Source organism: Puntigrus tetrazona, chromosome 16, assembly GCF_018831695.1.
Source record: "Puntigrus tetrazona isolate hp1 chromosome 16, ASM1883169v1, whole genome shotgun sequence".
Taxonomy (NCBI): Eukaryota; Metazoa; Chordata; class Actinopteri; order Cypriniformes; family Cyprinidae; genus Puntigrus; species Puntigrus tetrazona.
The window spans coordinates 19027500-19053168 of record NC_056714.1 but is presented as its reverse complement, the minus strand read 5'-3'; the positions used below and the strand labels follow the sequence as shown (position 1 = coordinate 19053168).

Below are 25669 nucleotides of genomic sequence, written 5' to 3'. Positions count from 1 at the left end.
CAAAGCGTCCAAAATGAACGTTTATTTAATTACATTTTAATTACTGCACATATTTTCCTCGCAAATGCGTTTTCCTTGCATATACCAGAATGTCCAGAAAGTTTTGTTTTTACAGAAACATTTTTGTTCATGTAAAATTTCACAGGATGTTACATATCGTATATTGCATTTTATTTCTAAAAATATGATAAGCTTTTTTTTTTTTTTTTTTGGCTGTTGGCAGTATCATCTAATTTATGGAGTGATAAAATAAGATAATTGTTTGGTGATAACTTTCTGTTCAGCAAAGCATAAAATTTGATAAAACGTGCTATGCAAAGCGTTTGTTTCAATGCAATATGATTCATGAACTATTCATTCAATTCACCTGTAGTGTTTTGCCTTAAACGTGACACAACAGCAACTTTCAAAGTTTTTGTTTCCTTACTTCATAAAGTTTTGAATGAATACGGTAGGCTAGTACTTTATTCCGTACACAGCCCATGAGCGTCCACTGCTGTGTTGTTGCTGACCTTGTTGATGGTTTTGATGTACAAAATAAAGCAGCAGAACTCGGAGCCGTAACAGGATGTTGCTGTTTAACATAGAGAGATGTACAATACATGCACGTGTCAATCACGCATAACAGACTGATGTAGTATATTCATAATCGCAAGACACAGAAAAGAAACGCGGTCAGATTGGCACAATGTGTAAATCACAGCAACTTAAAGAGTCTTTGTTTGGGGAGGGACATGATGGTTAAAGGTGAAGTATGTAATGCATGTTAAAATATGTTGTATTACAGAAACTTCCAATCATAATTCTTTCCTTTAGAATGCATTGAATCATTCATTTGTGGCATTAAATGTTGCGTGCATTGCAAAAATCATGTTCTTAATGAGTATGTTTGTCTCTTTTTTACAGGAAAATGTCTAGAAACTCTTAAATAAGGATTCATTGACTTGAGATGCAAAACAAAGGTACGAAGTCTGCTGGTTTATGCTTAAACACTGGTTTATGCTTAAAATAACAATGTCTAACAAATATCTATATCAATATCTAAAAGTGTTTTCCTCTTTGAATGAAGCTCAGTTTTCTGAGTGCCCTGGTAGATATTTGTTTCAATCACAAACTCACTTCAAGACATTTCTTTTGCACCTCAAGTAAATGTGTCTTATTGATTTATGAATCTTTAAATTAAAAATTAAAAATAAGGCAGAAACCTCATTTTTGGGGTTTAAAAAAGTTTTTAATTTTACCTTCATAAATTTAGCAAAACAGATGCACCTCAAAACATGCTTTTTGTCTTGTTTCTAGCCAAAATATCTACAAATCCTTACATCAAGAAGGATTTTTTAAACAAGTAAAAGTATTGTATTGTTTTCAGGAAAAGAAGTCAAAATTAGGTGACGTTTTGCTCAGAACAAGCTAAATAATCTGCTTACAATGAGGTAAGCAAAAAATTGTAATGAAAATTCTTCTTGATTTAGGAAATTCTATATATTTTACCTAGAAACGAGACAAAAAACCTAGGCTAGAAATAGAATAGGATTATGAGTTTGGATAATTCTGTAATACAAGCCCCCATTGGTCAGACAAACAGAAAGTCCCGTCCCTAGACTCACGCCATTGGTTGGGCTGTTGCTATGTCAGGCTGGGCAGTATGCACTAACAAACAGGGAAACTTTTTTTTTTACGTTTAATGAGAAAATCGATCGTGACTGCATATTAGACTGGACTGAGAAAAATTACACACTTCACCTTTAATGACCTTTAATTACAAGACCTTGACATCAGTATCCTCATATAGAAAATCCAGTGTCTCTTCAGGGGTGAGTCATGAAGATCCATGAGCAATTTCCACTAATGCATATTCAAAGAATTCACTGTCCATTTACTCAGTCCGTTACTTTTACTTTTTTTTTTAAATTTGAACACATGTACACAATCTTACACCGTCCGGTGGATTAAAACGTACACAACAAAACACCGCAAAGGTTCATACTGCACATCTGAGACAGTTTGTGAATTGTGTCCGTCCAAAACCCACCAGTGACTTTCCTCTTCAAACAGCCTGCTTCCAGAAGTATGTCTTTTCCATGCAGGTGCTTTCAGGGTGCTGTTACTCCAGGATGTCCAGATAGACGGGCGGGTTCTTGACGAGGGCCACGAGGCGGTTGTAGATGTCCTTGATGACGAGCCTCTGCTGCGGTTCTCTCTGCCAGCAGCCCTGCATGAGGAGATGCACTTCCTTCGGGCAGGTACGTGGTCGTTCAAGCTCTCGCCCCTGTGTGATGCACTCAATGGCCTGGAACCAAGGGAAATATTATATATTTAATGGCAGACAAGTAGAAAAATGTGGTAGTAGTAGTGCTACTTTACTCTGTTACTTGAAACTACTAAATACAACTGTGTATGTTATTAAAGTAATGCCATAATGTGACCCTATTGAAATCAGTGAAGTGTGTGTGTGTGTGTGGATATATAGATAGATATATGTATGTAGATCACTTTCCCGCCTTTCCACTTTCCTGATCAAACACACACATACACATATATAAATGCAATATACATATATATATATATATATATATATATATATATATATATATATATATATATATATATATATATATATATATATACATACATATATATAGATATGTGTGTGTGTGTGTGTGTGTGTAAAATGGTTATAACATATATTTTAATTATTACATTAATAAATATTGGTTATATATTGTTATTATTGATGCCATCAATTCTTTTATTAATTTCCTTAGGTCCACCTACTGTGGTTCTGAAAGTTTTTTTTTTCTTCTTTTTTTCGATTTGCTATGTATTTTTAAACATTTTTCACCATTAACCGTCTCTATGACCTTTTGAATTAAACAGCTCTTTCATGCAGCTTTCTTTATTATTCCTAACATAACATGTTTCTACACATTGCAGCACATTTTCATAGTACTTTTTTTTTTATTATTCTACCTTTTTTTACAGGCAGCAGTTGGCTGAAAAGAAGCACCCTCTTCTCTCCAAGGCTATTGCTGGTGGCTATTTAAAACGCCAGTGACTTCAAGACCTAATATCATTGCCTCTTAATCAAATGAGGTGAAGAGACTGTCAGCACCACACAACATCATTCTGAAATGGGCTTTCAATCACTGCAATAAATTAACAAAAATTCACATTGACCCCTCTGAAAGTCTGGCACCCTCTCTCCTCGCAGATGGAAAGTCACGAACGATCCGTCTCCGTCCCGTACAGTTAGGCTCTAGATAATTAGCTGTGTCCATCATGGCTCGAGAAGGATTAGGTTAACAAGTTTAAGCAACGTCGGCCCAAGGCGAAGATGAGGTTTAATCAGATTAAAATCGAGTCGGCGGGAAAGTGATCTACCTCTCTGTTGAAAGAAGAGAGGCCTCTCCAGCGTAATGGTGCAGTTGTGGTCACACCAGAGTCCACTTTTTGGTGCCTAATTTGAGAGGTCTGGATCACTCTGTAACCGAAAAAAATCTATCGATCTTCTCGTTCATAAGTGCTTAAGAGCACGGTCTGATCCAGTCCAAATTGGATGTTCACATCACGATGAAGGTTGGGAATAGCTCTGTCTGTTTGCTTTAACTCACTGACCAGCGCTGATGCCATCAGACAGTCTAAATCACTTCTGTCACTGCAGGTAAACTTTACAGGAATCATTTACTTGCTTGTTTTTCTAAACCTGCTTTTGTTTTTCCAGTTTTTGCAAAAAAGGGGACAAAACAGCACGAAAGCACCATCAAAGAGTCTATATTTGATAGGAACATTGTCTTCTCATTCCTGAACAAATGAGTCCTATGAATTGGTCAAAAAGTAACACAAGTCGAATCAAAATCAAATCAAAATCAAATCAAAATATTATTTATATACTATTCTAATGAATCAATCAAATATGCTATTCGCTCCTCAAGTAACATTTCTTCTTTTTATTAATGCTGAAAGCTTGCACCAGTGATACTTTTTTCATGAACTGAAAGTTCAAAAGAATATAATTTAACTGAAACTGAAATATTTTTTCTGTCACTTTACTGATAAATTTAATGCATCCAAAAATAAATCTTACTCTTTTTTTTTTTAATGGTAGTGTTTACTATTTTAATGCTTAAAATTGTTCAGAATTAATTAGTGGGATCAATCAATGACGGTTTTGTGGTTGTATTGTTTTAAACACAGACAGCGAATGACTTTGAAATGATCGCAGCCACACATACTTTTGAATATTAGTAAATGTGGTACTTTACCTCACTGTTGGATAGTTGATACCAGGGTTGTTTGCCATATGTGAAGATTTCCCAAAGGACCACTCCAAAGCTCCAGATGTCACTCTCCGTGGTGAACTTCCTGTACATGATGCTTTCTGGTGGCATCCAGCGAATGGGCAGCATCGTCCTCCCGCCGACCTGAACGGATGTGAACGAGAACAGATTACAACAAAACATATACATAGTAGAATAAAAAGAAGGCTGACAAATGAGACATCTTTAAATGTTTCAAATGTTCCTCCCAGACCTGTAAGTAGAGAAGTGTAGAGTTATCTCAAAATTTTGGATTTACTGAAAGGATAGCCCCTCGAGGTGAGACGTTTATTTTCTAGGGGGTCCTAATTGTGATCAGATAAGTCAGAGTTGTTAAATTGAACTCAAAAGACCAAAAGATCTGCGTGAAGACATACGAGACAGTGCTAAAATTGAAATGGTGTTTTACCCTGTAGTAATCAGTGCTGTAAATGTCTCTCGACATCCCAAAGTCCCCGATCTTCACCACCAGCCCTTCTCCGACCAAACAGTTCCTGGTGGCCAGGTCTCTGTGGACGAAATGAAGGGAAGCGAGGTACACCATGCCCGAGGCGATCTGAGCTGCGATGTGGAGCATCTGAGGTAGAGTCAACTGACCCATCGGAGGAACCTTCATCTCATCCAGGATACGAGCATCTGGACCGTGAGCCCTGTACAAAAGCCATACACATTATATAAACATAATATATACAACGAGATTGTGGCTGTGTTCAAAATGGACGCCACAAACCCGTAAATTCATCTTCAAAACACAAATTGAGATATTTTGGATGAAATCTGAGAGCTTTTTGACCCTGTTCAAGGCCTTGAAATGTAGTAATGACATAAATTTAAACGTTAATGTCAAATGGACTATTTTAATGATGTCTTTATTACCTGTCTAGGCCTTGAACGTGGTGATTGTGTTGCTGTGTATGCAGGTTCTGAAAGCTTTTGGATTCATTAATCTTTGATGTAATTTTCACCTTTGGGTAAACTATCCCTCGAAATAAACGGTTCTTAAAATTACCCTTTTTCTTAGTCTGAATAGATATTAATAATATATATAAAGGAGCTATAAAGAACCTTTTGTGCAATGTCTCCACAAATTTTAAATGAGCATGGAGCCATTGATGCCAGCAAAGAACCAATGTTTTCAAAAGTGTATTTGGAATGCCATATCCCACAATGCAATGCACTCTACTTCATCATCAATAGAGCTCTGCAGTTGTAATTTTTTGCAGGCCAGCCCGAAAGTTAGCCTTACTGATTCCCTTAGCAAAAACCCCATTAGGATTCCATTGGCTTTTGGGTTAGGCAAAAAGTAAACCAACAAAAGTTTCGGGTTCTTACATGTTTTGTTTACCTTAACAAATACCTACCTACACCACAATTGCACAACAATGTCAACACTGCTAAGCTTTGACAACTCTTTCAATCTCTTTTCTGCTGCCAGTTAGAAAGTTTGAATTTGAAGAGTCTGCAAGCGTGCAAGTATAAACCGAAGAAGAATGTGAAAGCAACAAGTGGGTGTGAGTTTTCTTGTTTGGCATGGTGACATTTAATGTCAAACGGCAAGAAAAGTCCAATTTTGCCAGTTTGCCTTTTTTAAATCAAGTGAAAAAAGGGATATTGCTGATGTATCAGGTCAGTGGACACGGAAAGAATGCTTACTTATTTTCAGGTTTTAGTATTTGTTCCTGCAGTATTCAGAAGTGACACCAACCGTGATCTTAGCACATTATTTGGACCAAATGTTTAAAATGAAGGATTGTTTTAACAAAGCGACAATTAAAAGTAAAAATAAATCTGAGATGATAACTAGATGCCACTCTGGATGTGACAACAATACAGCTTTTTCATCATCATATAATGCATATTGTTTCACATGCTACGTTTTTTTTTTTTTAGCATTCCATTTTGAAAACAGCCTTTTTAGATACCAGCATCTGCGTTAGTGATGGCAAGCTAAATGAATTATGTTGTAATACTTGCAAACAAACTCCAGATTGAAATCAGTGTGCTGTAAGTTACTTTGGATATGAAAGCATCTGCTTGATGACGACACAAGCACCATTGGACAGCGTTGCCTTGCGTGTCAGGCCTCAATGTGCAAGCCGCTCTCTCCATTCATCCTAATATGCGCATGTAAAATCTCTGCCACTCGCTTGCTTTCTGAGATTTAGTATGTGATCACTATTAGTTTAGCAGGCAGGTGGCAGGATGGGGCAGCTGCAACAGAGACTGGAGACACATCCATACACGTGAAAATGCGATTTCATCTCCCCCTCAAACATTCACATGTCCCCACTCCCAATCTGGCCCCAGCAACCACCTGGCAAACAGACTGGATCTTTACGCACCGAGACTCAGCTGTGCTGGACATATGGTCAGTCAGTCCCCCATCAGCCACCTCATACTTCAGTGAACTTTACATCTTAATTAAGACTGAGCATCACAAAGCTACATCTGCATTTGGGCTCCAGCGCTCCTCTGCTCAGTTAAGCCTTAGAGTTTCAGATGTGCATGTGGTTGTAGATTGAAATACGGTAAAGATCTCAAATTTGATGCAACTTTTCATGTACACACTTCAAAATAAAGTCTCCAGAAGTATTTGCTAGAAGCCATTTGGGTTACCTTTATTAAACAATTTGGTTTTTACAAACATTTTAATTATCTATATGGAACCTTTTGTGCAATGGAAAGGTTCTACCCTTAAAAAGTAAATGATCTCTGGTTGCATGAAAAACTTTTGACATGTATGGAACCTTTCCATTGCACAAAATGTTCTTTATTGAGGAAGAAGATTCTTTATAGCATTAAAACTGCCAGCTGTTAAATGAAAGGTTTTCTGGCTGAACCCAAAATGTCTTCACAAAACCCCAATATGAAAGTTTTATTTTCAAAAAGTGTGGAGTGTGGTTCTTCACGGAAATATAGATGCCTTGATTTCTTAGAGTGTAAGCCCAAAAAAAGGCAGATTATAAACCAGTAACACTTGAATGTTCCAAACCAAAAGAATAAAAAAAAAAATAAAACAATAAAAAATTTGCAAATCCAAGGTTGCCTAAGAACGGCACATATAGACTAAAGCTCCAAGAAAGCCCTTCAGTTTCTGACCGCTACACCGCATTGCTGGCATTGTAGTTAATTCGCTGTAAGTGGCTGGTGGTTATTAGACTGACCTTAGAAAGCGGTTGAGGTCTCCGTGTCGCATGTACTCAAACACCATGGCTAGAGGTTCTCCGTCTGTACACACGCCGTAGAACCGCACAATGTGTTCATGCTGCAGCACCGTGAGAAGCTCAGCCTCGCGCTGGAAGTCCTGCCGGGTCGACTCGTTGGCCACTTTCAAGGTCTACACATAGACCAGTCAATATTAGAAAGTAGTGAGCATACAATGTCCATTCATTTGGATACTTTTAATTAAATGTAACACAGGTAATAGATTTTGGGAGATAAACTTTAAATTTAAGCGCTACTAGCTGTTAGTGCCAATACTTTATACTGTTTTAAATTCATTACAAGAGTGTTTTTACTATTATTTATATACTACTTCATATTATTAATATTTTATTGAACTATTTGTATATTTTTTAGTTCTAAGTTGTCAAAATGAATAATATTTACTATAATTTTTAGAAATTTTTGTGGGCTATTAGAACAATTTTATTTAATTTTCTTTGAAAATGTCTTTCTTTCTTTGAAAGTTAACCATTATTTATATTTAATTTTTAAAACTATTTGTTTTCTAATAATCATGTTTTCTTTGTTTGTTGTAAGACTTGGAAGAATGAGAATTGGTTGAATGTTTTGCATTGTATGCCATCGACCTCAATAAAATGTGCAATTAAAACATGTTTAGTCTAAAGAAAAAAGTAACAGTAAATCATAGCTTTTAAAAACATGACATAATGCAGATAACAACACGATCGTACCTTGATAGCAACCAGCATCTTGTCAGTATCAGGACAGAGGTTGGCACATTCTGCCAGGTACACCTTACCAAAAGCTCCTTCACCCAGTTCCCACTTCAGAACAATGTCTTTTCTTTTAATGTGCTGAACACCTGCAAAATACAAAGAAATAATCACTTTGATTTGGTACAAATTGAATCAGCATGCCGAAATCTTGTCATTATGGGACTATAAGACACTCACACATATCTTTATCTTTGATGATGCCACAGAAGTACTGCGGGTTCTCTACAAAACTAGACAAGCCAGAATCCAGCGTGCCATCATCTGAAGACGGAGGACTTGCACCGAAGTTCATGAAGCGAAGAGATACGGCCAAATCATCCTCAGTGCCTAGAACAGACGAACCTGGAGATACACAGACAGGAAGTGGCTCACAAGCAGCTCTGGTTTGGAGGATTTTTTTCTTCATATCTATATCCTGAGCCCATGTTAAGTTAATCAACTTATTGGCAATCACTGAGTCATCTGAAGTGCTCTACACAACTTCCTGTGTATAGTTGGACAGCATAGTAGACATTACTGACTCTCTTGTTTAGCAGGTCACATTGAAGCAAATGCCTATTCTGACACATATCAGTTTGTCTAATGTTTCAGAACATCTAGATTCATAACTAACTTTCCATAAATGTTTACAAAATTACAAAATGATATGTTCATCTAAAAGATTGGAATCCCCTGGTTTAAAAAGGTAACAGTACAACTTTCCTTAACAAGCAGCAGAATTTGAGGTATCATGTGGTGCAAATGATTACATAGTGCAATTTAATACTTCAGACCGGGAGTTTGTTCAAATCGGTAACCCTAAGTGTGAGAAGTAGCACTACCGATGCTTGCCTTGGCAAACACCGCTAACAATATGTTGTTTAAAATTGACAGTAAGGTGCATATACAAAGCGGCATCTACAAAACAGATATCTAGCAGAATGTTTGCTTGCTCCGAAGCAAATCACTTCGTTTTTAGGAAGCAGAATTAGACACAAAAGCGTCTCCTTCAAATCACAAAACCCACTCAAGCTATAACCGCAGAGACCCCAGACTGGGCAGAGAAGAGGAACGCAGGGAATAGAGGGCGAGAGGGGAGGGAGGCAATCAGGTCCACTTAGGCACTTTGTGAGCGGAGCGAGTGGACCTGAAAAGCCTGGCTCCATCACTCTTCTTTAATGGCTCGCTCGCGGCTGGGGCTCCCGATGCTATTTACTTTGCATGCTGTAATTAAGACCTGGCAGCACTTTGCCGAGCTGTTAGGCCGACACTGTACAAAGTTACAGCTTAGAAGAGACTGTATTTCGTTGCTTTTTGTGCCTTAAAAGCAACACAATGCCTCCTGTGGAACTCATTCAGATTCCAAAATAATAATGGACAAAGTCATTTTGGCACGCGCGGCGATTGTGCTGTCTCCAGCTTTCGGTTAAAGCTAACTTCTTCTGATGTTGCTTCTCTTTTCTTATAAATGACCTCTACAAGGCCGAAACATCTAACTTAAGTAAACAGATTTAGTCTTCTGATTAACTGCAAATTGAGCACAAAAGTACAAATTTAAATTGCTGTGCTTTTGACTAATAAAATGAAGTGAAGTCGGTCATTTCGGTATCTTGAAAAAGCAGTTTTATACTTCAAATGGAGTGTTAGTATTAGACGCTAGTATTGTGTATCGACAATAGTCAGAGATATTGACGATCACCAGATTTCTTTGTCGATAGTCAAGATAATATTAGGCTCTTTTTCCTATTAATGTATAAAACTATTATTATTATTATTATTATTAGGCAACCTATTATTATTTGAAATGCAAATAAGGCTTCTCCTCCTCATTGGAAATTTTATATTTAACCCTAGTTTAGATCACACATCTGTGACTGTTGTATGAAACTGTTAAAACTTAATAAAATATTAATTCATTTTGCTTCTGTAATCTGATATATTGTTGAGGGAAACAAGATATTTGATGAGGAAAAAAATTACTTGCCAAACTGATGGGAACATATTCAGATGTGTAGCATCAGCTAAATGGAAAGATGTTTAGGAGAGTTGCAGAGCAATGAAAGATGCCATTTTGTTCACGTCCGATTTTCCATTTCCTGTTTTAAATCTGGTCTTGCATGCAACAAAATAGCTGCTCGAATACGTCGCAAACATGGCTGTCGAGTGAAATGAACTTTCTTAGAAAGTGACACAAAAACGCCGCCATGAAAACTTAATTGCAACTGGTATGGCATGCATCGTCTGATGTACTTCTAAGCTGAACAGGATAAGGTGTGGCTTGATTGTATCCGTCGAGAATTAATTTGATTGTGAAAAGTGGATGTTAAATGCCAAAATGGATGGTTGGTATAGAGAGCATGAAAATAAAGGGGATTTGTATCATCTGAAAGGGAAAGTTGTTTCAGAGCAGGGTTAAGAAGACTTTTATTTGGTACAGCATGCACAATAAAACCACAATTGTGCATTAAGAAAGTAAATATCGGCAAGTTTAATTTTCATGTTGACTTTTAAGCCTATCTGTTGAAGCAGAACTTACGGTGGATGCCAAACTTGGAGTGTTGTCCACATTTATTGATGACGACAACCATGATGAGCAGAAATGTGCACGCGAATACAGCAAGACCCACTGCTACCGACACCTGTGAGTGATTGAATGGAATTAGAGCGATGAATAAGAATTAAAAAAAAAAACACAAAGTGTCTATATAATATGTGACTTGTCTCACCCCAAACACTCTGCTCTCCAGTTTCTCTGTCTCCGTTGACTGGTTAGTGGGAGCTGCTAATGTTAAAGGATTAAATATTACTTTATATTATTTGCTTGTTTTCCAATACAAAGATCTACACTTTGTTTTATGGAAAATATAACAAAATTAAGAATTAAGAAAATGCATTTGTACAGTTTTTTCCTAAAAATACATCTTGATTCAGGAATAACAATAGGATAACAAGAAAGCATATGCAAGCAGATGAGATAAATGAGTACTTTAATAGTCAAAGCAAGTGTGTGACATGTAAGAGTTTGACTTACTTGGGTCATCGGTGAGGACTGGCATGTGGAGAGAGATTAAAATAGTAAATTACTCGATGCGCCACACTGCTGAAATACATGCCATGCGTTTGTGACGATGTACCGTAAACTCACCAGGAATGATGCCCTCCGGGTCAGAGGGGTCAAAAGGATTGTCCATGAACTTCCCGTAGCCTGTAGCCTGGTCTCTGCCCAGTTTGTTCTCCACGATGAGCGTGTAGTTGCCGTTGTTGAGGTGCGTGGGCTTGTTGAGGAACAGACAGCCGTGTTGAATGGAGCCGTCAGCCGCATCTCGGATGAGTTCGGTGTAGGAGTAGCGTGTTTCAATGAGAGGCAGGTTGTTGTACAGCCATCTGATGCTGGCGGGAGGATTGCTGTCCACAGCGAATGGGAAACACCAGTGATGTTGCGGCTCTGGGTCCTTTAGAAACAAGATCCGCACTGGAACTAAACACACAGGGAATGAGTTCACACACGTGTGCAGTGAGACATCGGCACAGTCAGTATCAGCTCATATTGAATGGTTTCTGCCTGTTTGGAGGTTCAATTACTTTTGATAACATTTAGGGGTTATGTAAAACTTAGGGGTAATGTAAAAGTTATGGCTTAAGGTTAATGTTAAGAGCACATGTTTACTATTTTTTATTAACTAATAACTAATATTAATAAATGCTTTAGAAGTATTGTACATTCTTAGTTCATGTTAACTGATATCGTTAACTAATTAACCTTACTGTAAAGTGTTACCAAATTATACCAATTATATTAGTATTTAATGAATAACTATAAGTTTTGTGTCTTTTTCTTTGTGATTTCTGTGTGCATTTTAGTTGTTTATCACACTGATCGCATTAGAGAATGTAATAAGTACCTTCTTTCTTTCTTTTGGAATAATGTGCGAAAGCCTTTTTATATTTGATCATTTAATTAATATACAGGAGGTTCCTACTCTAATATTATAAGCATTTGTTTCAAAGGTGATTTAAAAAAGTATATATTTTTCATTACTGTTATTATTATTATTAATTTTGCATTATACTATTTTTTAAATCAGCTTAAAAATACATACTATTAAAATATATATTTTGAGATTTATAGTTATATTAATTTGAATAATAATAATAAGGAAATTGAAATAATTCATGTACTAAAGAATTTCTTTTTTAACTTTATTATAGGAAAGAATAATTAAAGAAAATCTTTCATATTGTGTAGGATAACATGGTGTGATTTTTATTTTTATTTTTTTTTATTGTCTTTGTCACACGCTCAATCATCCAGCTGTCTGCGTTTCTATTGGTAGCCATTGCTTTGCATCACTTCTCATTTGCATAAAGCTCGAACGGTTCGCTGCTCAAAATCGTTGCAGTATTTGGCAATCACACGCAATTAAAGAAGTCCATGTTCCCACATAGATAATGCTTTTCTATATCCAGTACCCGTTCTTCAGAATAGCTCAAATGGCACATCCGTCATAATTTTTTTCCACGAATCAATGTACTCCATCTTTACAGTAAACCTGTTGACCTGCTATAAATAATAAATCTCTGTCTGTTTAGGGAACCTAACCACAAGAGGCACTTGAGAGCCTGCTGAAGGAGGGATGCAGGAAATGGTTCTTTTAGCCGCGAGAACATGCTGATGCGCACGGCCCGCTCTCTGCTTCATAACCATTTCGCTGCTCTTAACCCGTGACCCTGCCTAAGGAAAGTGCTTCGCTCTGAGAATCGCAGTCATTTGTGTCGTGGCCTACGGTTCACGCTTAAAAACCGTCCTCGCTGCACCGACCCCATGTTAACGGTTAGGTTCGAGAGCCTTCGGTGAACTCCACTAATTGCGGTAATCAAAAGCGATTAAATAATTGAATCCACCAGTTTGCGGTTGAGGTAGATGGCCGTAGGTGAATATCAGCATCTGGAGCTACGCTAACAGTGAGTACAGTTTGCTAAGGGCCATAACTAGCGCCGGGGAATTATATTATCGATTGGCGTCTGGGTTTAATAAAAGAGGTTTTGGATCGGAATTATACTTGTGCGCGGTGTGGGATTTTGTGAGCGCGTTGCTATAACCGTCCTGCTAATTTACGAGCTAATTAAGCAGCGGCCGTTGACTAGCCGTTGTCCTCCCGTCACATGACTCAGATAGACCGGCATCTAGCACACTTGCTATCTGCCAATCAGTCCTCACAATTATATTTCCGGACTATGGGGGAGAGAAATCCATTAGTAGAGAACAAACAAGATCTGAAGACGGTTATCATCCCATTTTCCTGACAGTCATTATCGCTCCCCTGATGGCTATACATTTGTCTGAAGTCAAGCACTGTTTTTCTTCTTTCTGACGAGGAGGTGATAAACAGTGATAATTTGCTGCGGTGTGGAGTGCGGTCATATGGGAGGATTTTCAATGGAAAATCTTGCGGTGCTATTGCTTGCTGTCAAGAGCAGGGTTATTATCCGTTACTAAAACTGTATAAAGCTGTTTTTTTTTAAATTAAAGTAAAGCTTAACTACTGTCAAATATAAATACTGGATGAAAAAGGGTCAATGAAAATGAGAAATGTCGCCACCGTTGCAAACTAAATAAAAAGTATACACTTAACGGTAAACGCTTTAGAATAGGGAACCCTTATTCACTATTAATTACAACTTTTCACTCGATAAAATTCAAATTTGCTTATTAAGAGTTAGTAAGGCGTAGTTACTAAGATGTAGAATAAGGTCTCGTAGAATAAGGCGTTAATATGTGCTTAATTACTACTAATAAATGGATAATATTCAAGTAAAATGCACACTAATAAGCGACTAGTTAAAAGACACAAACATAAAGTGTTACTGTGTAAACTAATATTAAGTGAAAATGAGTAATAAAAGAGCAGCTTGATGACTATATATATATATATATATATATATATTCATTCCAATAGCAAATTCATTCTTAATAAACTTTATATTTAACCCACATGAACAAATTAGATTTTTTTTTTATTTTCAGTATACACTGCTAGGCATTCATGCAAAACAACTTGCTTCTCCTGAGAGTAATAACATCTTCCAAAAAAAAAAAAAAAAACGGCTTAAATTAAATAATGGAAAATTGTATCACATACATTCAATGTCCAGCTGCACCACGGCTTCTCCCATTCCTGCCCGGTTCTCCGCCTCACAGGTGAGGTTGTGCAGGTTGTCTCCAGAAGAAACGTTCCTCATGTACAGAATCAGCTCCAGGCTTGATCCCCAGATTCCTCGCTGTGGACAAGGATGGATGTAGGCAAGTTTAATTGACAAAAGCGAACAACTTTTGAAGTCCAGATTTTAGTGGCCAGGGATAAGTGGTCCTTTCAGCCATTTTTAAATTCTTAATTGTCCAAAGTGGCCTACAAATGAGGAATGCTGCAGCAGAAGTGATTCAGTTTAGAGTTATGATTGCGTGTTTTCATGTGATCTTCATTGTTACGTGGTTAATCACTTTCCATAGATTTCATGTCCTTATCTGAAAGCAGTGTCACGTACCTGCAGGGTCCAGTTGGACTGTAGGTGCTCTGTTCTCCAGCGGATCACCGGTGTTGGTACTCCTGTCACCAGACAGGTGAATGTCAGATTTCCACCTTCTTGAGTGGTCAGTGTTGAGGGGTGAATTGTGACCTCGGGAATACCTGCAGACCGCAAAACATGTAGTTATGAGAACTCTGAAAAACGACGGTTAAGAAGATCAGGAAATATCATTCACAACATGAAGTGTTGTATTTTTATGAATACGCTACTATTCAAAAAGGTTAAGGTAACACTTTATTTTAGGGTCTTTTAACTAGTTGCTTATTAGCATGCATATTATTATAATATTATCAATTTATTAGTAGTAATTACCACATATTAATGCCTTATTCTACATGCCTAGTCCTACCCAAGTCCTACCCTACGTAACAAGTACCTTACTAACTATTAATAAGCAGAAAATTAAGAATTTATTAAAGTCATAGGTAATAGTGAATAAAGTGTTCCCTATTCTAAAGTGTTACTTGAAGCACTGAATTGATCAAAGTTGACAGTTAAGACAAATTTCTAAATTTCAAAGTCCCAAAAAACAGATTAAAGATCCACAAAATATGAAGCAGTCCAACTGTTTTAACATTAAAATAATTTCTGAAGGATCCTGTGACACTGAAAGCTAGACTAATGATGCTGCAAATTCACAAGGAATAAATCACATTTTTAAATATATTCTGATATAAAATTCTTATTTTGAATTTCAGTAATATTTTACAGTTTTTACTGTATTTTTGATCAAATAAATTCGGCCATAATGCAAAAGATTTTTTGATAAAATCTTACAGCCCTAATAAATGCACAATAGTGGATTTAATATTGTAAAGTATCCAATATTTTTAAATAGCCATAAATGGTCCAACTTTACATTAGATGGGCCTGACTACTATGTACTTACATTTAAATCAATATATTGATACAATGCACTTATTGCGTACATAAATGTTTTTATATTGTACTTATATTTTTAAAACTACCTATGTAATTCATTTCCGTGATTACATTTATTGATTCATCCCTTACTCCTTAACTCACCCTTAAACCTACCCATACCAGCAAACCTTATCCTTATCTCACCTCAATATCAGCGAAAGTGTTTTTTAATGTAATATGAACACGATACTCTGATGTAAGCACATGGTAGTTAATATAAAGTGTGGCCACCTAATATAAAGTGCGACCCCATAAATAATGATGAATGGGTCATGGGTCAGTCAAATGGATGTCTCTGTCCCAAGTTTTGGAGCAATCAATGAATGACCGGCTTGCTTATTGTCTCTAAACTGGGACAGAATAAGTTAAATGGCACGTTTATTCCAGATAGGAGCACGTACTGCAGTTATCCATTTCAAATGAATCCAGCTGAATGCTGTTGCCGTTGTGGATGCAGGTTTGTTGAGAATCAGCGTCACTTTGTCTTTTTCTGTGCCACTGCTGAAGCCAGTAAATGTCACACGAGCAGGTGAGCGAATTGTCCCTCAAGACTCTGTGCAAAAGAGAAGCGGGTGACATTTCTTATGCTTATTTCATGCTTTCAGAAAAATAATATGCACGTAAGACCTCAGCTGTATCATTGAAACATTTCAGACAGAGGTAAATTGTTCACATTTTCGGAGCAGAATAAATCTGTAAATCTGAGTGCAGTGTGTTACTCACAGACTCAACAGAGGGACTGATTGGAACACTCTCCAACTGATGTGCGCCAGATAATTAAAGGCCAGGTTTCTGTAAAAGAAGAGAAGACGTGAAGTACACATGCCAAAGGGAGATGCATATTCTGCATTCAGTACTACTATTGTACAGTATGTCCTATAAACAGCGCTATTTCTCTTAAAAAATATGTGCAGACAGCTCAGGTAAGGATAGTTTAACACGTTTGCAGGAATTTTATCACATAACTAGGTTTTTGTGTTTTTTGAAGAGAGTGTAAATGGTGTAAAAAGGCTGCTGTGATGCTACACTGAACAAAAGGGTTTTAGAAACAGTCTGTACTCAGAAATTGCTAATGAATTTAATGTAGAAACAGCAAGTAATAAGAAAAAATTGTTTTTAACATGTAATGCAGTATAAATTGCAACATATCATCATCTTAATATACATTATGATGCAATATCTATTTTCTAAAATAATTTTGACAGACTTAAATTTGTTTGAAGGGTATTATAAAGCATAATAAATGTGATATCAGTACATGAGATCATATAATGCAGTTTAAGGTGCTTTAGCTGGCATTACCATAACATTTTTAATTAACAATTTAATATTGCATTCTAAAAAAAGGCTTCAAGTAAAGTGTTACCATTTTTTCTTGTAAAACATACAAAAAATGTATTTACTACATTTTTAGTAAATTAAAATTAACGCAAAATTAATTTTTTACCATGTAAGGCGTTCTGAGCAGTTGGTACGCTCTTGGTTGCTGACGTATGTAAAATTAAAACTTAAAAAACTTTAGAAATTAAACTATTAAAATGTAATGTAAATTTGAAATGTTGCCTTGGTAACTTACTAAAAAAACAATAGGTTTAAATTGAGGTAAAAATAGAAAGAAGTCTAAATGTAAAAAAAGAACACAAAAAGCTGCAAAAAAAGGTAATAATAAAAAATAAATGAAAAATAATAATAAATACAAAATAATAATACTGTAGTTACATGTACATAATACTAAAATAACACTACTACAACAATAAAACATTCTGGTTTCTAGATATGAATCCGGTAAATCATTTATTGTAAGAGGGATTCATTTTTTTGAACCATTTTTTGACCACTAGTTAAAAGACTTAGATTTAAGATATTTTTCATGTCTGTAGCACAAATATAAAGGATGCTATGTGCTTCGAAGAGCAAAATATTTCAACTTAAGCGTATAAATCTCAACGCCTCAAATATGAGCAACAGCAAGCAGCAATAACAAGATTCAATGCAGCAAAATATTTCATAGCAGCAACTGCATTTCTAAATAACACTGGCACGCATCTGACAACCGGACTCGAGCTCTCTTTCTCATGGACCAGCTTTAACTGAGCCAGAGAGTGAATTTTGGCGACCTGTGTGTTAGTTCGGTGGATATTTTGCATCGTTTTGTGTACAAAAAACTTCCCAGTTCAAGGTTTGCAATTCAGAGATGTTCGTCATCCCTTCTAATTGAGTCTAGATAAAGCTGGATGACAGCCGACGAGGACAGTGACGGATTCGCACATATAGATTCTCTGTGGCAGGGCTAATGGGGGCCAGCAAGGGTTCAAATATTTGTTTTCCCTGCTCCCAAAAGTTCATGTCAGATGGGTCGGCCATCGGGACCTATCTATTACAGCTCAATTCTACCGTAGGGAGAGAGCGTCTGAGAATAGCAGCTGGCGTCGAGGGGAGGGGGAGGCCGCGGATTAAAGAACCGAATAAAAGAGAGACTCGTTTATGCTTATGATTTTTCATACTGTATATATCCCCACCGCCACACGACGCTCACAGAGATACAGACACATCTGGTCCTCCGCACAGCCCTCTGTGAAATATTGATTGCGTGATAATGGACCCTTAGTGGAGTGTATTTATTATGCATCAGTTGTCAATAATACGCCAAAGTGGGCGAGTAAAAGGTGACTGCTGGATGTGCTCTCATGTTTCCCAGAACCCCCGTTCCCCCACATCAACAACAGTGGGCATGTCACACACTGAGAGATAACGATTACAAGATAGTGGAGATAAGGGTCAACAACCTTTCGGCTAACATCGTTAGCGTTTTCTTGATGCCGTGATTAGAAATCTTCCCCTCAGGAGGGAATAGACGGCACATCGTTGAGCCTCAAAAAGGAGGATTTGGAAATAGCTATGCTTCCGCACTAGGGGCAAAATGGATGCATTTTTCTAATTGTATTTTCTAGTAAAACGTACTTTAATTATCTTTGTTTTATTTACAGCTTACTTGAGTTATTTATCTTTTTATGTTATAGTCAGTGCTGAGGAGGTTCTAAAAGGTTCTTTAAATTTGATGTTTTTTATTGTGTGCATAGTAGAGTTCAAGGTCATAAAACCGAGGTAATGTTATTTTTCCTATTTTTTTCATCCAGCGACATTGTACTGCGATTCAAAAATCGAACTGAAATGCATACATGTACGCTTACGTAAGGGCACGTTCCATAGTCAGAATGTTTTAAAGGAACACTTTCGCTTTTTCTGGAAATAAGCTCGTTCTTCAGCTCCCCCAGAGTTAAGCTTTACTTTTTTGGAATCTATTCAGCCGATCTCCTGGTCTGAATCTGAATAGACCAGTAGCACCTTGTTCAAAAATGACCAAAAAGTTTTTATATTTTCCTATTTAAAACTTGACTCTACTGAAGTTAAATAGTGTACATGGACTGGCCGTTTGCTGCCGCACCATGGCCGGAGCAGGCTCACTGATATCACGTGCCTGAGGAAAGTAGTTCCCAGTTTGAGAGATATGCTCCCTGTGCAATTTGTGTGATAACTTTTCATTTCCCACAGATTTTTCCTATTTCCAGAAAAAGTGAAGTGTTCCTAAAACACTTAGAAAAAAGATAACTGCATACAGGTTTGTTATGAAATAATAGTTTGATTTCCTGTATTTATGGGTTTTATGAAATCTAGGGCTTAGAAACCATTATTATAATATTTGAAGATTTTCAAATAAATATTTCCCGAAAATACATGTTTTAATTATTTATTTACCCTCATATCAGTCCCAAATGAGTATGAAAGTATTTCTATAGATAGATAGATAAAGAGAGAGAGAGAGAGAGCAAGAGAGAGAGAGAGAGAGAGAGAGATGGTAAAAAATGTTCTTATAAGCCTTTGTTTCACTTTTGCATTTCAAAAAAACTACAGGATGTATGTAATTAATGTTATGTAATTAATATTCATATAAAGCGTCCTCAACCCCACCGAACACAGTTTTTCAGACTATTCCTACGCCCTTGAAATATATGATAAACAAATCTCCGCCAATTTCCCTTTGAATTACAGGAAAATTAATGCATTCAAATGATTTCTGGAAGTGAAATGTGGAAATCTTTGCTCAGTATTAATTTGGCTGATGGCTAACTTTAAACGTGTCTTGGGTTTTTACCACCTGAGACCAATAAAGCAGCTTCACTCTTCAGAAGGGAAGAGGGTTTCGCGGGGATTGACAGGTACAAGCCCTGAGACCCAAGTGTATTGTGGGAAGGATAGTCTTATATGTAAAGAACACTCACACATACTGCAGCTTGAAATTATGCTGGAAGGCATTTTCGGAGATGTACAGCAACCCACAATATGTGACCGTCCTGAAATAGAAATATAAACATATATAACTATACATACAGTATATATATATGTGTGTGTGTGTTACCTGAAAATGTTTTGGAATCTTATACATATATCTTTTGTAAACTGTTATACTTACAGGTTCTTCAGTTCTCTGTAGTTGGGGAGGTCTACATCTGTGATGTTCTCCAGGTTGGTTTGACCCTCTATGTATCTAACGGGTTGAAATGAAAGAACAGTTCAAGAACAAATTCAACTAAAATATTAAAAGTTTTATAAGATACAGTGTTCTGAGCGGTAGTTGCTGTTGGTTTCCAGAGCAGGCACTTTTAATTATATTGTCTCAATGTCATTGATTCAAACCTGGTCCATGATGCATTTCATGACTTCTTTTCAGATGATGTCCCCACAAATCCATCTTACTTTCCTCTCCAACCACGAGACACCTTTCTGGTACGTAACGCCCACTTTTCATGATTTTATCAGTTCCCATCCTTAGTATGTTACACTATGGCAGTAAAATAGTTTTCAAACTGAATTTCTTGTTGAATAATCTTGAAATATTGAAAAACATGGAAACGCAGCCCCTCAAGTTTCATTATAAAGACATCTCCCTAACATTGCATTATGTATATGCATATGAATAAATAAATGCTTGAATGCTCCAATGTTCACCTGAGCACTTATAGCGATAGAAACTTGTTTTCCTAGGTCTCTTTAAGTTAAATGAAATAGTGCTGTGCCCTTGCAGCCGTTAATATGACTCATAAACACCATCAGTGAAGTATTTTCAAATCGATTACTTTTCAGTTCCACGCAGTTTCATTGAAAAGCACTTGTACTTCCAGGAAGGAGAACTTATTTTAGAGAAATGTTTAAATGGTTTCTCTTCAATGGCTCAGTGAATCAAACTATAGAGCTGTATGACCGTATCATGAGACGTGTTCCCTAATTCAGAACAAAGTAAAAAACTATCTAAAACCATCTATGGTGTTGCCATGGTTTTGTGCACCATGTCTCTAATCATCTAGAACATCTCATTCTGCAGGTCGGTGTAAACTGACAGTAGCACTTGACACTGGAAAAGCCAAATAAACCACAAAACTCATCAGAATTTGGTATGGTGTTTTCAAGCGTTAAGAAATACGGTATAATATTTAAAAATAAAAAAAAAATCGTTATCAAAATTATTGAAAAAACAATTATTGTTAAAAACAGATTTTTATATATATATATATATATATATATATATATATATATATATATATATATATATATATATATATATATATACTACTACTATTACTACTTCAGTCTTTCAACTTCAAAAACAATGTTGTTGTTTTGTATTTTTTGTGAAATTTATTAGTACTTTACCAGCAAAGTAAGTCCTACACCAGTTGTTTTTCAGTATACAGTCATGCTCATAATAATGTTGCTGCCTTATATGCTCTCTTAATTGTATATAACATCCTTTTCAAATATATATATATATATATGTGCTGATAGCTAAAGACATTTCTTCTGACTTTACTGGAATCCTTTGATCTGTGATTCTGTCCAGTTGTGTTTGAGAAGCACAAACAGATATTTATTAGCGTCTGATTGACCCAGAGAGCCGTAATGCAATTACAGAGCAGGTGGGACGACATCTCAAACTGCTTTGGCTTATTGAATCGAGTCGAGTGGGCAATATTTCATCTATTGTTTTCAGCGAGCAATTCACAGAATGGAATTTACAGCATGATGAATGATGTATTTCTGCCGCTGGTATGAAGTTAATGGTCTCTTGTTTTCCTCTCTGGTAGAAGCGCTGTTCCTCTGTACTGTGCCCGTCTCGCTAATATGGCCAAATGTTGCATTTTTTTTTACTGGCACAAAGTGTTCTGTGTAAACACATGGCGAAAGAGCATTCTCATTTATTGATTGAATGCTTGTAGTAAATGTAAGACTCGACTGGAGTTCAGAGAATCACACTTGAGCAGGTGTACCGAGAAAAACAACAGTGGCAACCATGCAGAACTTTGCCATAAAAATACAGTGATGACGTCAGAGACTTTTAAAAGGCATTTCGGAATCTGTTTTTTTCAACCAATTATCCTAAATTAAGCACCAAATCTTCAATGCAATCTCCAAGGAAAAAAAAAACAATTCTTTTTATTGCCTAAATGCTGGGGTAAGAATCTGTGAATTGCATTGAAACATTTTCTCTGTATCTACGTGTTGCTTGAAATGGCTTGTTTTTTTTCTCCATAGGAAACAATAGAGGATTTTTTTTTAATTGCTATTTTTCCTGTGTGATGAAATTACATTTTGTTCTCTCCAGCTTCAGTATAACCTTGGTTTATCTAAACGCAGAATATTAGCTTGGGATTTGCTTTGTCTTTTACTTTTTCAAAAAGTTAATTTTTTTCACCTTTTTAATGTCTCATCTCCTCCAGAGAACCAATAGAGCCACATCCTGAAAACTTTATCTAAAAAAACATAAACTCTTTATCAGCATAATGATACGTGCCTTTTTTCAGCATCTGTGACTCATTTTGGCCATATTTTCACTGAAACAAAGCTCATCAAGGTAACACGCATCTAAATGCCACTAAAATGCCATAAACATCAACTAAGTAAAAGCCATTCAACACCCCAGTGGACATAAATAATAAGAACATGAGATGCAGCATTGTTTTAAACAAAAGATATGTTGTATTGACTGTAAAAAAAATTAAGTTTGCACACAAAACTATACATTTATAACAATATAAATACAATATAAATACAAAATACATTCTATTTTTAAACGTAATAGCTTTAAATTGCATATAATAAGCTTTTTATAGCATTTGTTTTATTCCATTGTTTACACTTGGAGATGCAACAGAGAAGGCATGAAAGATTGCAAGAGGTGTGGCGATTATGTTTCCTACTACAAGCATGAGTGCTATAGTAATATAAACACTATTCTGAATGAAGTGCACTAAACTGATCTCAAGTCCTGCACCTCTGGGATCCTTCCGTCTGACTGTACACACATGAACGTGGAGATGTTTTCTCACCATTTCCGAGAATAGATTATGTACCTGACACTCTTAAAAGCACTTAAAGAGAAGCTGCTCACAGACGCTCAGCAGCAACGCAGAGCACCAGGCCTTTCCATCAGTCCATGACTGGTTCCTAAGGATTGCCTTGTTTTCAGAAAGTTCTGCATCCTGATTCCACAAATTAAGTGAAATGCATGTAAAAGCAGATGAGTGGTCTGCCAGGAAAAATAGGCTACCATAGGCTACCATAGGCTACACCATGCACAAACTACATATCCGAATGCCCAGATTTCTCCATTAAAATTCACGAAGGCCAATTGCTTTGACTGAACCAGCCACCCGTTCCACCTCCTTCCGAGATCAAGCTCTGAACTTCCACAACTTTTTCTCACTGCAAACCGGCTAAATGCCGAACTCAACTTACATTTCAGTGACGTTTTCGCTCTCCTGCGCCGCCAGCGCGGGGATGCTGCTGATTCCGTCCGGCTCCAGGCACTGAAGCATGGCGAAGGAGCAGCGGCAGGCGCTTGGGCATCCGCTCAGGGCTGGCGCGACCAGGACGAGACGCGCAACCGCAACCGGGGCCACCTTACGGTCAGCCATGGTGGGGTTCGAGTGAGTTTTGTTATCCTGGGAGAAACTCCACCCTGCAGCAGCAAATCTGGACGTGAGGAGAAGCGGCTCTTCTCTTGGCCAGCACTCAGGGTTATGATCCCATCCAGGAGCTGAGCTATTGAGCCGTGTAGCAGGGCCCAGGGGAACGGTGGGCTGTTGCCTCCTCTCCTCCTCTCACTACCTCCCAGTCCGAGATGGAGAATCGGAGGGGAGGGGCAAAGCAGTCCATTAGTTGAGTGTGAGTGTGAGATGAGAGAGAGCAGTGGTCACCAGACACCTCTGTGACACTCGCAGAAGCCAAACCCGTGAGCTGCAGGTGGACACGGATGGATCAGAAGAGCTTCACCTGTTACAGTTGACTGAGAACTTTGAGCTTAGAAAAAAAAAACAACTCTTGACTTTCAGTGATCAAAGGGCACAATGTAAAAAGTTCAAATTAATAGCAGAGGCGGTCGGTAGCGAAGTATTTTTTTTCTCTGCTTTAAAAGTACATTTTTCAAGTGCCTGCACACTTTATCTGAGCATTTTATTTTTTTTTTTACAAAACTTTCACTTCACAACATTCAAGCTTGATATTGTACTTCTTACTGTGCCGCGTTTCGTACTAAACATAATTTAATACTTAATTGCATTAGAAATCTGCCACTTTCTCACTTTTACTCGAATAAAAATAACTGAAAGTTTTACTATAGTACAAGAAATGCTACATTTTTAATGTAAGCATGACGGTAAAAAAAAAAGTATGTGTTACGCATTGGAATGAATGCAAGTAAACGTTTTCCAAAGAAAAACACTTATAAAGTACAGATACTTTTTAAATTTTATAAAAATACTACACTGTTGTCCATCTCTGCTTACTGGCAACTATTATCCAGTCCTTTTTGTATTGTGTACCATAATAAAATTACTGTAAAACCAGGTACAGTAGTTTTAAGAGTGCTATAAAAACACGTACAGCATTATATTGTTATTTTATTATTGTTACCATTGTTACATTTTGTTAAATATTCAATAACACCAGTTAGTGGTTCAAACCAACTGCTTTATTCAAGCTTCATCTTTTGCATTTCATAGCTGAACTTCAATAAAATACACAGAATTACCAGCATATTAACAATATTTTATCAATACATCAAAATACAATTATAGTCTAGCAAAAGAACACATTGGAATAAATTGGATAAATGGTTGGAAATATAAAAACTAAAGCTTGAATTGTTAAAGTATTGAATTAGTGACAAAAATCAGAGAACATGTCATCTAAAAAGGTCTTCTTTATTGTAATGGCTCTTCCAGATTTCTAATGCATGTTATTTGGGTTGCCTGACTTAACTGAGACATTTATTAACTACTCCAAATACAAATTTAATAAAATCATACAGATTTTTGTGTTCATGAGGAAAACAATAGTTATCAAAGCTTTACAAGGAAAGTGAAGTTACATTAATATAAATGTTTTAATAAATACATTAAACCCCCAAATCATATGCACTTTGTGTGATATTTTATGTTCAGTATCATCTGTGAGGAGAAAAGTGTATTACTGGGGTGTTTTTCTTAGAAGAGTAAATCTGAGAAGACATGCAAAAGTCTTTACTTTAACTGTATTTATGCTCATTGCTCATTCACTCAGTGAGCAGGTGAATAGACTTTAACTCTAAAATGTGATGAAAATGTTCAATTTCTTTTTGTGATATCTGACTTTTGATTGCAGACTTTTGGATCCTAGGAAATCTGAGCACAATTTGAGACATTTTGAGATGTCTTCTGAAACTCTAGATGACATGCAAGGCTCTTTTTCTCAGGAGAATAAATCTGAGAAGCAGGAGGCTTTAGCAAAAGTCACCAATTGCTCTCCATTCATATTGCTGAGATAATAAAGAGAATTCATTTTCTTTGCTTCTTTTTGTCCCAGAGAGCC

The 25669-nt window shown here is 36.7% G+C and overlaps 1 protein-coding gene across 2 annotated transcripts; it reads right to left on the bottom strand.

Moving 5' to 3' along the window:
* Positions 1-552: 552 nt before the first annotated feature.
* ntrk1 (neurotrophic tyrosine kinase, receptor, type 1) lies at positions 553-24103 on the bottom strand. Of its 2 annotated transcripts, none has more exons than XM_043260297.1 (17): positions 23558-24103; positions 20238-20312; positions 20047-20118; positions 16490-16558; positions 16168-16319; positions 14801-14943; positions 14398-14536; positions 11403-11735; positions 11289-11306; positions 10984-11039; positions 10794-10896; positions 8456-8620; positions 8234-8364; positions 7481-7653; positions 4726-4966; positions 4263-4421; positions 553-2290 (listed from the first exon to the last, which is right to left on the bottom strand). In XM_043260297.1, the coding sequence occupies exons 1-17, from the start codon at positions 23734-23736 to the stop codon at positions 2105-2107; spliced, it is 2394 nt and encodes a 797-aa protein (XP_043116232.1). In that variant the 5' UTR covers positions 23737-24103; the 3' UTR covers positions 553-2104. The 2 variants fall into 2 exon arrangements, with proteins under 2 accessions (XP_043116232.1, XP_043116233.1); XM_043260298.1 differs by having other exon boundaries at positions 10984-11036.
* Positions 24104-25669: the final 1566 nt, after the last annotated feature.

What these genes read in the sequence shown, in the direction of transcription:
- ntrk1 (XM_043260297.1), bottom strand. Translation starts at nt 23,736, where the DNA reads ATGGCTGACCGTAAGGTGGCCCCGGTTGCGGTTGCGCGTCTCGTCCTG. An exon ending in TCAGTCCCTCTGTTGAGTCT is followed by an intron (nt 16,320 to 16,489) that starts GTGAGTAACACA and finishes TCTTTTGCACAG; the next exon opens with AGTCTTGAGGGACAATTCGC. An exon ending in ATCAACTATCCAACAGTGAG is followed by an intron (nt 2,291 to 4,262) that starts GTAAAGTACCAC and finishes CCTTGGTTCCAG; the next exon opens with GCCATTGAGTGCATCACACA.